This window comes from Scyliorhinus canicula, chromosome 2, assembly GCF_902713615.1.
Source record: "Scyliorhinus canicula chromosome 2, sScyCan1.1, whole genome shotgun sequence".
Lineage (NCBI taxonomy): Eukaryota > Metazoa > Chordata > Chondrichthyes > Carcharhiniformes > Scyliorhinidae > Scyliorhinus > Scyliorhinus canicula.
In genome coordinates, this window is record NC_052147.1 from 129,295,534 (window position 1) to 129,309,254 (window position 13,721).

The 13,721-nt window shown below is 51.5% G+C and overlaps 1 protein-coding gene across 1 annotated transcript in view; it reads right to left on the reverse strand.

The window, feature by feature from the left end:
* Window positions 1-13,721, reverse strand: part of ftcd (formimidoyltransferase cyclodeaminase) — a 91,957-nt gene that overhangs the window by 61,536 nt on the left and 16,700 nt on the right. The window contains exons 4-5 of the mRNA XM_038786525.1: window positions 7,333-7,461; window positions 6,427-6,515 (exon numbers count right to left, since the gene is read on the reverse strand). Coding sequence (XP_038642453.1) covers window positions 6,427-6,515; window positions 7,333-7,461 — 218 coding nt within the window. The remainder of the gene's footprint in view (window positions 1-6,426; window positions 6,516-7,332; window positions 7,462-13,721) is intronic.

Below are 13,721 nucleotides of genomic sequence, written 5' to 3' on the forward strand. Positions count from 1 at the left end.
GGCTATTGATGTGGAGTATATGGGCTGACAATGAATCCTGATCCTTTACCCTCCCAGAAAGTATCAGCTGGAAACCCATCTCTCTGTTCTTGGACTCAGAAGGTCCAGCCAGTTTTTAGAGTAACCGAGGACGAAGGAATGAGAGGCAACATTTACACAGCAATCTAGCTTTCGCTTTAGTGCAGGAGAGGGAGGGGGGTGGAGGTCAGTCCAGGAGTTGTGGGGAGGAGGGGGAGGTCAGTCTGGGAATGGGGGGGCCGGACCGGAGAGGGGTGGTCGGACAGGAGGGGTACGGCAGTACAGGAGAAGGGGGGTCGGTCCAGGGAGAGAATGAGGGTTAGTCCGGGAGGTGGGTGGGGTCAGTCGGGGAGAGCAGGGGGTCAGACCACACCGGATTGGGGTGGGGGGGGCAGAGGGATAGGTCAGTCCAGGAGAAGGGGGGGGTCAGTCCCAGGAGAGGAGGGGGACGGACCAGAGGGGATCAGTCCAAAAAGAGTATGAGGTCAGTCGCAGGGGTGGGGTTGGTCTGGGTCCGGGAGAGGGGTTTCGGAATGAGGGGGGGGATCAGTTCGGGAGGGGGGGTGTCAGACCAGAACGGGGGTGGTCAGTCTGGGAAGGGGTGGTCAGTCTGAGCGGATGGAGCTCAGTCGGGGTGGACAGAGGGATCAGACCGGGAGTGAGGGGGGTGGGGGGGGGGGGGGGTGGGGAGTCAGACCAGGAGTGCGGGGGGGTTGGGGGAGGGTTAGACTGGGAGTGGGGGGGGGGGGTCAGACATGGAGTGAGGGGGGGGGTTGAACCCGGATTGGGGAGGGGGGAAGGGGTCGGTCCAGACCAGAGTAGGGGGGGGGGGTTCAGACTGGGACTCGGGGGTGGGGGGGGGGGGGGGGGGGGGGGGGAGTGGGGGGGTCAGACCCGGAATGAGAGGGGGGTGCAGTTGGACCGGAAGTGAGAGGGGGGTGGGGTCAGACCGGGAGTGAGGGGAGGGGTGTCATAATATACACACAAGTATATGATGGTGCACAGACAGACATTGATTGACACACAGGATGACCAATTAACACACAGAACACAGCAGCCAATCACCACCCTCTCTCTTGGGTTGCAGCCTCTGAGACAGTCAGAGCCCGTGAGCAGCAACTAGAGCATCCACCATGTTCTAGCAGGATGGTCTGGTCAGGTTAGCCTCAGGTCTCCAGTCAACTCAGCATAGTGTCAACCCACAGTTCAAGTATGTTTAACAGTTGGTAGTACAATAAAATCGAGTTGCATTTCTCCAAGTGTTGGAAGCCTGTCTCTCTCACTGCTATGGTAAACACAGTCCTCGCAGACCCAGCATACCCAACACATCATGGTACCAGTGCGTTTGACGGACCTCCTTGAGATAGCCTGACTTTGACCAGCGATCAGCCATCCGGTAACATGGACAGCGTCCGCCCTCCCCCACCGCTCTGCGTCACCGGCAACCTCGGGGCCAACTGGAAGATTTTTAAGCAGAAGTTTCATCTGTATCTCGAAGCCACCGACCTCGAGGCCGCATCGGATGCCAGAAAGATTGCTCTCTTCCTCTCTACAGCCGCGGACCACGCCATCCACATTTATAACTCCCTCACACTTGCTGAAGGTGAGGAGAAGTCCAAGTTCAAAACAGTCCTGCTCAAGTTCGACAGCCACTGTGACATCGAAGTCAACGAGAGTTTTGAACGCTATGTGTTCCAACAGAGGCTGTAGGGTAAGGATGAACCTTTTCAATCCTTCTTAATCCATCTCCGTATCCTCGCGAAATCCTGTAACTACGGCCCCACCTCCGACTCCATGATCCGCGACCAGATCATTTTCGGGGTCCACTCCGATCCCCTTCGCCAGCAGCTCCTTAAAGTGAAGCAGCTCACCCTTGCCATAGCCATCAAGCCCTGCGTCCTACATGAGCACGCTAATAACCGGTACTCCCATATTAAGGCGGCAAAGATGGCGTGGCAAGGCCCCCACGATGCGGAGCAGGTGCAGGCCGTAAAACAGCTCCAGGGCCTGAGTCTGGATGAGGGCAGCCATTTTGCACGCTTTTCCCAGGCAGCACGGTAGCATGGTGGTTAGCATAAATGCTTCACAGCTCCAGGGTCCCAGGTTCGATTCCCGGCTGGGTCACTGTCTGTGCGGAGTCTGCACGTCCTCCCCATGTGTGCGTGGGTTTCCTCCGGGTGCTCCGGTTTCCTCCCACAGTCCAAAGATGTGCGGGTTAGGTGGATTGGCCATGCTAAATTGCCCGTAGTGTCCTAAAAAGTAAGGTTAAGGAGGGGGTTGTTGGGTTACGGGTATAGGGTGGATACGTGGATTTGAGTAGGGTGATCATTGCTCGGCACAACATCGAGGGCCGAAGGGCCTGTTCTGTGCTGTACTGTTCTATCTATCCTGCGCATGCGCGCAACAACCAAGGGGACGGTGAGGCCGAGGACCAAACTGCGCAGGTGCGCACATCGTTCGACCGCACTGCGCATGCGCGGTGGCGCACGGAGTGTCCTGACTTCGGCGCCACGACGTGCAACAACTGTGGCTCCTCCCACTTAAAGTGGCAATTTCCCGCGACAACTCGACACTGTCTCCAGTGTGGCAAGTTTGGCCACTACGCAGCCCTGTGCAGATCGGCTCAACTGCCCAACACACAGCGATACCAGCCGCAGCGCAGGAATGTCAGGTCTGTGCAGCAACCAGTTGCAGATTCCGACTCCGACATGGTTCCAGACCCCGACACTGAGGATCTCAGCTCCCTATTCCGGTTGGGCATCATCATCAAGCATGCAATGCTTTCCTCAAAAAAGGCTAAACCACTCCCAGTGATGAGCATTGATTCCGGACGATGAGTGGTGTGCCACCCTTACGGTCAACAAATCTCGCATACGCTTCAGGCTGGACACTGGCGCTTCAGCGAACTTCATTTCGAAGTCTGACCTGTATACCATCCACGTCAAGCCGAACATCCTTCCAGCGGCCTGCCAGCTTCTCGACTACAATGGCAATGCCATTGCTGCCAGGGGCTCATGCCAGCTTGTGGTATCGCACCGTTCCTTAAGAGCCACCCTGCGCTTCGAAATTGTAGGGTCCAACAAAGCTTCCTTGCTCGGTGCTCAGGCCTGCAAGATCCTGAATCTCGTACAGCGGGTTCACTCCATGTCAGCTGCTGAGGCATCAGCCTCGCCAGATGCCGACTTCCAACACAATTAAAGGACATCATTGCACGATACCACAGTGTCTTCGAGGGTATGGGCACACTCCCATAAACGTACAAAATTATTTTGAAACTGAATGCCACGCCTGTGGTTCATGCACCCCGTCGGGTGACGGTGCCCCTTAAGGACCGTCTCAAGCAACAGCTGCAGGACCTCTAGGACCAGGGCGTCATTTCTAAGGTCACAGAACCCACGGACTGGATTAGCTCCATGGTTTGTGTTAAAAAACCATCAGGGGAGCTGTGCATTCAAAGATTTGAACCGTAACATCATGAGGCAACACTACCCTATCCCAAAGGGCGAACAGGTCACCTGCGAAATGGCTCACGCCAAATTTTTCACAAAGTTGGACACCTCCAAGGGGTTTTGGCAGATACAACTTGACGCATCCAGTCGAAGGCTCTGCACATTTAACACCCCGTTTGGCCGGTATTGTTACAACCGGATGCCCTTTGGTATCATCTCCGCCTCGGAGGTGTTCCACCGAATAATGGAGCAAATGATGGAGGACATCAAGGGGGTGCGGGTGTACGCCGATGACATCATTATCTGGTCCACGACTCCGCAGGAACACATCGATCGACTCAAGCGCGTGTTCCAGAGGATCCACGAGCATGGCCTCTGATTCAACAGAGCCAAATGCTTGTTCGGTCAAGCAGAAGTAAAGTTCCTCGGCGACCATATTCCGCAGTTCGGTGTGCAGCCAGATGCAGATAAGGTGTCGGCAATCAATCACCGGAGGACAAGAAGGCGGTTCTCCGTTTCCTGGGGATGGTTAACTTCCTTGTGAAGTTTATCCCCAACCTCGCATCTCACACCACAGCTCTCCGCAATCTTGTAAACAAAACCACCAACTTCCAGTGGCTCCCCGATCATGAGCGAGAGTGGCGTGAGCTCAGGGCAAAACTCACCAAGACCCCGGTACTGGCATTCTTCGACCCTGCCAAGGAGATGAAGATCTCCACTGATGCGAGCCAGTCTGGCATTGGGGCAGCACTCCTCCAACGCGACAAATCCTCCTCCTGGGCCCCAGAGCCATGACACCTACTGAGCAGCGCTATGCTCAAATCGAGAAAGAGTGCCTGGGCCTCCTCACGGGGATCGACAAATTCCATGTTTGCGTGTATGGACTCCCCAAGTTTACGGTCGAAACAGACCACAGGCCACTGGTTCACATCACACAGAAGGACCTCAACGATATGATGCCACGCCTACAACGCATCCTCCTCAAGCTCAGGCTCTATGATTTTGAACTGGTCTACACCCCGGGCAAGGAGCTCATCGTGGCCGGTGCACTCTCTCGCTCCGTCACTACGCCGTGTGAGCAGTCGGACTTCGTCTGCCAGATCGATGCCCATGTTGAGTTCTGCGCATCCAACTTTCCCGCCACTGACGAACGAGTCGCCCAGATTCGTCGTGAAACGGCCAAGGATCCTCTGCTCCAACGGGTCATGCGCCATCTCCCAGATGGTTGGCAAAAGGGCCAGTGCCCGCAATTCTACAACATAAAAGACGATCTGGCAGTGGTCGATGGCATTCTGTTGAAATTAGACAGGATAGTAATACCACAGAGTATGCGAGAGCTGGTCCTCGGCCAACTCCACGAGGATCACCTAGGGGTGGAAAAATGTCGCCAGCGAGCTCGAGAGGCAGTGTACTGGCCTGGCATCAATCAGGACATCGCCAACACTGTTCTCAATTGCCCAACGTGCCAACGGTTCCAGCCGGCTCAGCCGAAAGAGACTTTGCAGCCGTATGAACTGGTATCCTCCCCATGGACCAAGGTTGGCATTGATCTCTTTCACGCAAAAGGCCGGGACTACGTCCTCATTGTAGATTACTTCTCTAATTACCCCGAGGTGGTTAGGCTGCAGGAGCTCACATCGGCAACGGTCATCCGGGCGTGCAAAGAGACCTTTGCCCGTCATGGTATTCCACTCACGGTCATGACTGATAATGGCCCGTGCTTCTTCAGTCAGGAGTGGACCGATTTTGCCCGACAGTACAATTTCACACACGTCACCGCGAGCCCTCACTGCCCCCAGTCAAATGGGAAAGCTGAAAAGGGGGTACACATTGTTAAGCGACTGTTGTGTAAAGCGGCTGATTCGGGTTCAGATTTTAACCTGGCGCTGCTAGCCTACAGGGCGACTCCTTTGTCCGCTGGCCTGTCCCCAGCACAGCTACTAATGAACCGCACACTACGGACGACGGTGCCAGCTATCCACATCCCGGACCGTGACAATTTTCCGCAAAGAATGTAACTGTCTCGGGCCCAATGCAAGTCGGCGTATGGCACCCACGCCACGGATCTCCCTGCTCTCATCCCTGATGACCAAGTGGCAGGACCATCCGGTTACCGATTCAAATTGCTTCTGTCAGTTGGTTCCCAGCACAGCGCAATTGTCCAGAGGAAGTTAGCACTTCTGGGCAGTTGCCAGTGAAACCCTTACGTGGGTTCCTATGAGTGAACCATTGGGGTTCCCCCTAAATGTGATGTTCTGCAATCAGGAAGTTATGATCATCAGAGTTCCACTTACCCATTCATTAAGGGTCTCAAATATTTGAGAAAGGTTAGCGTCTTCTTTGAATGATATGATGGTGTTTTAACCTCAACCCAAGCTTCCAGAACAGATGTTTTGACCTCTGTTTAGGGTGGTACCTTGGGAACAGTATCTATGATAATGCAGCCGTGCGATTGCACTGGGATGTCAGCCTAGTGGTGGAGGGTGAGGTTGAGGTCACAGCCTTCTGATTTGAAAACAAGAGTTGTTTTTATTCGTTCAAGGGATGTGGGAGTTGCTGGTTAGACCAGCATTTATTGTCCATCCCTAATTGTCCATGAGAAGAGAGGATCAGAAAGTGAAGTAGACAGAACCAGAACGAGATTCCAAACTGAACTAAACTAAAAGGTAACTAAAATGTAATTTTTCTTTGTTCTTTTCTGGACATATACATGAATGGGCAAGGAGCAAAGGGATACAGATCCTTAGAAAATAGGCGACAGTTTTAGATAGAGGATCTGGATCGGCGCAGGCTTGGAGGGCCGAAGGGCCTGTTCCTGTGCTGTAATATTTCTTTGTTCTTTGTTCTCTTTGTAACAAATCTCTAAAATGTGCCAGAGGATGGAATAAGATTGAATGGTTTTCCTCCTCCCTCCTACACTCATTAATGTGTTGCCTTTAATCAGCCCCCTTTTCTATACCTTCTCTTGTAGTCCTTCATATTCACCAACTCGAATATTGGGCAATGTTCGGCGACGCTCATTACGAGCTGCTTCTCCATATAAATACACTGTGGGAAGAGAGACAGTGGTATTGGGACAAACATAAGTTAGCATGAGCAAACAGGCCGTGAGCTTGATTTTTTTTTTCGGCTCCCCCGGTTCCGATGGCAGCTTCTTGCAGCCTTCCTGCACCATCCACTAGCCCTGACTGTGGCCCGGAACTTGGAACCTTTGCTACAAACTGTGGCGTTCCATCCCCACTGATCCACAGCAGCAGCTTCCTTACTGCTCCCAGCCAGATATACAATCTGGCCACCTGTTGGGCAGGAGTCAGGTCCAAAATTAATCAAATTAGACTTTGCTGTTATGATCAGCAGGCCTCCCCATGTCCCTGGCCTTGTGCATATTTTACCTGCAATCGAGCTGCCAGCATCCTCGACGGGTCCCTATTAATATCGGGGCCAATGTGTCACAGCGAATGGATCATTGATTTTAATCTCCAGGGCTGGATACAAAGGCAAGGAAATTATGTCACTTTGAGCCTTAATAAGATGAGATCAGCAGCTGTGCCTGGAAAAGGAGCACACAGTGCCCACCAGCACGATCGAGGTGTTCCATGCCCACTCAGTACCATGGGGACTGGCGTGTTTTATCAGCTCCTTTTATAATATTTTGTTTTGATGTTTTATATTTCCTTTGAGATTCTGTTTATTTTGATGCAGTTTCTCTTTCAGGGACTGCCTTTTAATTTATCCCTAAATTTATTGATTTTGTTTGTTTGGTCACCCAGAAGAGGCACAGCTATATGTATAGGCCGGCATTTACCCTCATTGGGTCCTAAAGTTCCCCCTTACAATCCTTTAAACCTTTTTCAAATGAACTCACCAGGCACTTCCAGCTTCTCTGCAAGCCGTTTCCCAAACTCGTTGGCACACTGAACACAGTCTTGCATACCAACATTCCGGACTGGGATGAAGGGACAAACATCCAAAGCACCAATTCTGGGATGTTCACCTGACAGGAAAAATGACCAAATTCAAATCAAAGCAGTGAAATCTTCCCAAACTGTCAGAATTGTAACACAAACAGATTGAAAAACAAAGGTGCAAAGCATTACAATTAGTCCAAACATTCCAAGTTAGGGAGAGGAATATTCAACTATCGCACTCCGAGGCCAACATTTGCCAGCCATTCCTGCTGGGATCATCCGGTCCCTCTGAAAATGACTTCCTTCATGGATTCCCTGGCTGTAGAGGGGGTGCGATCAACTGAAAAATTCATGGGAATGAAAGGGCTGGAAGATCCTGTCACTGGTCTCATAGGTGGGAGCAGAAGTGGGAGTGATCCACTGAAGATAGGATGGCGGTGTGGCTGACCATTCTCTCCAGGACCATCTCTCTCCCAACATCCTTGCCCAGAAAACCCCTCCCCCACCCAGTCACGGGACCACCAGACTCAACATGCAACGCCCTTCCCCTCCATCCCATGTGGCTGCACCCTAGCGTTCCAACGCTGCCTTGATCCCTTTTTTGGAGAGTGCCTTCCTGACCTGGTCAGCCTCCCCTCTTCCCTCCTTCACCTGCCTCCAATATCTCACCACCACTCCACCTTTCCACCCTACCTCCTTCCACCCCTCGCCCGCTTGTCCAATTGGCGCCTGATATGATGAGTCAAGCTGTGTGGTCCCCAAGAAGGTCGAAGCAGCATCTAATCACCTCAAAGAGGTGGAAGGGATGAAGCTCGTCAGGTGCAAACCACTTATATACAGTCGTAAAAAATAAATCCTCTAATTTCTGACAGGTGGGGCACATAATTTGGAGGGGGAGTTGAACTCCAGCAAGGTTTCCTTTTAATGCGCGCAAATGAAATGCTCATGCTGAAAAAGATGTTCCTGTCATTGTTCGTCAGGAAGCATATCCCGCCTTCAAAGTCCTGAGACTAGAATTCCTAAACATTATCCTCACATTGGAAAACTGATTTTTGGCCTCACGCCAAATTATGTTCCTTTCCCCACTGCTGGGGGAGCCTCTGCCCCTAATCACTATCTCATGATGTTGCTCCAACAAGAGTGAATCTAACCATCTCCCTTTCACATTGAGTGGTATTACTATTAACATCTTGGGAGATGCATTGAAAAGAAACTTGCCGGACCCACGATATAAATAATGTGGCTTACAACAACAGGTCAGAGAGTGGGATTTTTCCAGGGGTAACTCCCTTCCTGACTCATGGAAACATAGAAAACAGGAACCACGTAGGCCATTTGGGCCATCGAACCTGCTGCACCATTCAGTGTATCATGGCTGATCCTCCAGCTCAACGCCTAACCGCCCCTCTTTCCCCATACCCCGTGTTATGGGCCAGGGTTTAGAGAACCCCACAGTATATCATGGAGTTCACCTGACCCACAACTTTTAATAGATTGTGGTATGGAGAGCACACTGCCCACTCTACAGGGATGGTACAGCAGAAATGGAAAAATATTTTTTAAAGCAAAACAATGTTTATTCTATGAACTCAAGTTAACCTTTTTAAAACATACAGTGAACATCAGAGCAACTATTAATTCAAATACAACCCCCAAAGAATACAACACTAAGTAATCCTTGGGCTTTCCTTTTAACATCCATAAGACTTAAAAACACCTTTTTACAGAAAGACATCAGGTTTAACTTCACTACTGAGAGCAGTTACCACGTTTAAATCAGCAAATGGACACTCATAAGCTTGCAGAGATTCACACACATCCTGCTGTGATTGCAGCTTCTCCAAAACTAAAATGAAACCAAACCCACCCTGCAGCAAAAAGCCTAAAGCGAAAGTAAAAAGCTGACAGACAGCCCAACTCCACCCACACTCTGACATCACTGCAGTAATAAACACCCATTTCTTAAAGGTACTCTCACATAACACCCTTGATATCTTTACTGTCCTGAAATATGTCTATCTCCTTCTTAAATGCATTTAATGACTTGGCCTCCACAACCTGTGAGAATTCCACAGGTTGACCACCCTCTGAGTGAAGACATTTCTCCTCATCTCAGTCCTAAATGGCCTTCCCTACATCCTGAAACAGCGTCCCCTTGATTTAGACCACTGGCCAGAGAAAACAGGACAAATTATGTAATTTGGACATCATTTATGGGCGGCATGGTAGCACAGTGGTTAGCACAGTCGCTTCAGAGCTCCAGGGTCTCAGGTTCGATTCCGGCTTGGGTCATTATCTGTGTGGAGTCTGCATATTCTCCCCGTGTCTGCGTGGGTTTCCTCCGGGTGCTCCGGTTTCCTCCCACAGTCCAAAGATGTGCAAGTTAGGTGGATTCTAAATTGCCCTTAGTGTCCAAAAAGGTTAGGTGGGGTTACTGGGTTACGCAAATAGGATGGAGGTGTGCGCTTAGGTGGGGTGCACTTTCCCAGGATCGGTACAGACTGGATGGGCCGAATGGCCTCCTTCTACACTGTAAACTCTATAAATCCAACCCAGCCAATTACCGTCCCTATCAGTCTACTCTCCAGCATCAGCAAAGTGATGGAAGGAGTTATCAGCAGTGCTATCAAGCAGGACTTACTCAGCAACCTGCTCACGGACGCTCAGTTTGGGTTCCATCAGGGTCACTAGGCTCCTGACCTCATTACAGCCGCGATTCAAGCATGGACAAAAGCACTGAATGCCAGAGATGAGGTGAGAGTGACTCCGTTTGATAGCATTTGATCGAGTATAGCATCAAGGAGCCCTAACTAAACTGGAGTCAATGGGAATCAGGGGAAAACTCTGCTGGTTGGAGGCATACCTGGCACAAAGGAAAATGGTGGTGGTGGTTGGAGGTCAACCATCTTCAGCTGCTTCATCAATGACCTCCCTTCCATCATAAGGTCAGAAGTGGGGATGTTTACAGATGACCGCACAATGTTCAGCACCATTTGCGACTCCTCAGATAATGAAGCAATCCATGCCCAAATGCAGCAAGACCTGGACAATATCCAGGCTTGGGCTGACAAGTGGCAAGTTACGCTTGCGCCACACAAGTGCCAGGCAATGACTATCTCCTACAAGGGAGGATCGAACCATCGCCCCTTGACATTCAATGGCATTACCATCGCTGAATCCCCCACAATCAACAGCCTGGGGGTTAGCATCGATCAGAAACTGAACTGGACTAGCCATATTAATACTGTGGCTACCAGGGCATGTCAAAGGCTAGGAATCCTATGGTGAGTAACTCACCTCCTGACCCCCCCCTCCACCCCTCGCAAAAAAACCTGACTACCACCTATAAGGCTAAAGTCAGAAGTGTGATGGAATACTCCCAAAGTTGGGGGTGCGACCCGTGGGTTGGTCACGAGCGGGTGTTGGGAGGGTTGCGGAGCCATTGTCCGCGACCCTCCCGATCGCACAAATCCCCGCGCAGTAGCCAGCGTTTCATAACGGCGGCTACAAGCGGCCGCGAACATGTTAAAAAGAAATTCCCCCCATTGCGCATGCGAGCACAATGATGCGTGCCGATAATCAGGCACGCATGCGCAGTGCGGCCGCTATTTTTTTAAACGGTTGCTGCTTTTTGTTTTTTACAAGCTCTGTAGTGGTTTTTATTCATTTATTTTATTTATTTAATTTTTATTTTTTTCATTTATTTTTTTCATTTTTATTTTTTTACAAGTTTGGGGGGGTTTTATTAATTTTTTTCATTTATTTTACTCATTTTTTTTTACGAGTTCGGGGGGGGGCTTTTATTTGATAACATTTTACAGGAAAAAATGCAGAACTTTGGACAGATGGAGACTCCACACCTTCTGACACCGGAAGGCTTCACCTTCATCCAACAGGTTCCATTGGGAGGAGCGTGTACGAGGGCCAAAGGGACCCAAAACCATTTCCTCCATTTTTGTCAATAGCAAACAAGGTAAGAGAAAATGGTGGGTCGCGCAGGTCGGCCGGCGTGTTTACTCTGCCCAGAGCTTCTGCCCAAATACCGTCCTCCATCTCCCCCCGAGCTCCTCTTCCCACTTAAGCTTCAGGTCCTCAGTCTGTGTATCCTCTGCTCCCATTAGTTCTTTGTAAATATCTGAGACTCTACCCTCACCTACCTCTCCCCTCAATACTACCCTGTCCTGCCTCCCCTTTGGCAGGAGGCGTGGGAAGGACGGCACCAGCCTGCGCACAAAATCCCGCACCTGTAAGTATCTAAAGTCATTCCCTGCCGCCAGCCCAAACTTCTGCTCCAACGCCCTCATGCTCGGGAAGCTCCCTTCCAAGAACAGATCACCCACCCTCGCAATCCCCGCCCTCCGCCACAGTCGATATCCGCCGTCCATGTTCCCCGGGGCATATCGGTGATTGCCACAGATTGAGGTCCACACCGATGCTCTCACTTCCCCTATATGCCTCCTCCACTGGCGCCAGATCCGCAAAGCCGCCACCACTATCGGGCTGGTGGAGTACCGCGCCCGCGGAAGCGGCAGAGGCAGAGGCGCCATAACCAGGGCTGCCAAACTGGTGGCCCCGCACGATGCAGCCGTCATCCGCTCCCAGACCGACCCCATACCCGCCATCCATTTCCTTATCATCACTATGTTGGCTGCCCAGTAGTAGTTGCTAAAGTTCATCAACGCCAGCCCCCCTTCCCCTCTGTTCCTTTCGAGCATCACCTTCCTCACCCGCGGGGACTTCCCCGCCCAGACAAATCCCAGGATAATTTTATTCAGCCTCTTAAAGAAGGACCTCAGGATGAAAATGGGGAGACACTGAAATATGAACTAAGACCTACAGGCCTCTGGGTCTTTATCCCATTTCAGAATAAGCGAAATAGTGGCCTGCGATATCGTCGGTGGTAGAACTCCTCTGTCTCATGCCTCATTAAAAACCCTGACCAGCACCGGCCCCACTATCTCAGCAAACTTTTTGTAAAACTCCACCAAATACCTATCCAGCCCCGGGCTTTACCCGACTGCATGGCCTTCAGGCCCCCCAGTACCTCTTCGATCCCAATGAGGGCCCCCAGTCCGTCTACCAACCCCCTACCCACTCTTGGGAAGGTCAGTCTGTCCAGGAATCGTCTCATCCCCTCCGGTCCCCTGGGGGGGTTCCCTAGTGTACAGCTTACTATAAAAGTCCCTAAACACCTTGTTCTGCCCTGCCGGGTCCCCCACCAGGTTTCCCTCCCCATCCGCTATCGCGCCTTTGCCTTTCTAAGCTGCTCTACAGCCTTGCCTGTAGTCAGAATCCCGAACTCTGCCTGCAGCCTCCGTCGTTTCCTGAGTAACTCTGGCCTCGGGGACCCCGCGTAGCTCCTGTCCGTTCGTAAAATTTCCTTAACCAGTCGGTCCGTTTCTGCCCTATCTGTCCTGTCCCTATCAGCCCGGATTGAGATCAGCTCCCCTCTCACCACTGCCTTCAGTGCCTCCCAGTGCACCGCTGCTGAGACTTCTCCGGTATTATTTACCTGCAGGTAATCCTGCATGCATCTCCTGAGTCTCTCACACACCACCTCATCCACAAGCAATCCAACTTCCAGCCTCCATTGTGGGCGCTGAAAGCTATCCTTACAAATCTGTAGATCTACCCAGTGCGGAGCATGATCCGATATGGCAATTGCCGAATATTCTGCCCCCACCATCCCGGCCAGCAAGTTCCTACTCATGACAAATAAATCAATTCGGGAATACACCTCGTGTACGTGGGAGTAGTACGAAAATTCCCTCGCCAACAGCCGGCTAAATCTCCACGGATCAGCTCCCCTCATTTGCTCCATGAACCCTCTCAGTTCCTTTGCCATCGCTGGCAACCTGCCCATTTTTGAACGGATCCAGGGCTGTGTTAAAGTCCCCACCCATGATCAGTTTGCGCGAGTCCAAGTCGGGGATCTTCCCTAGCAACCTCCTAATAAAATCCACATCATCCCAATTAGGGGCATACACACTAACCAGGACTACTCTCACCCCTTCGAGCTTACCCCTCACCATAGTGAACCTGCCACCCCCATCCACGACTGTGCCCTCCGCCTCAAATTGAACCCTTTTATTAATCAGGATCGCAACCCCCCTAGTCTTAGTGTCGAGTCCCGAATGGAAGACCTGACTAACCCAGCCCTTCCTTAGCCTAACCTGGTCTACCACTTTCAGGTGCGTCTCCTGCAGCATGACTACGTCCGCCTTCAGAACCCACAGATGCGCAAACACACGCGCACTCTTCACTGCCCGTTTAACCCTCTAACATTCCAGGTGATCAGCCTGGTTGGGGGCACCTTGCACTCCCCCCCCCCGCCCATCAGGTCTAT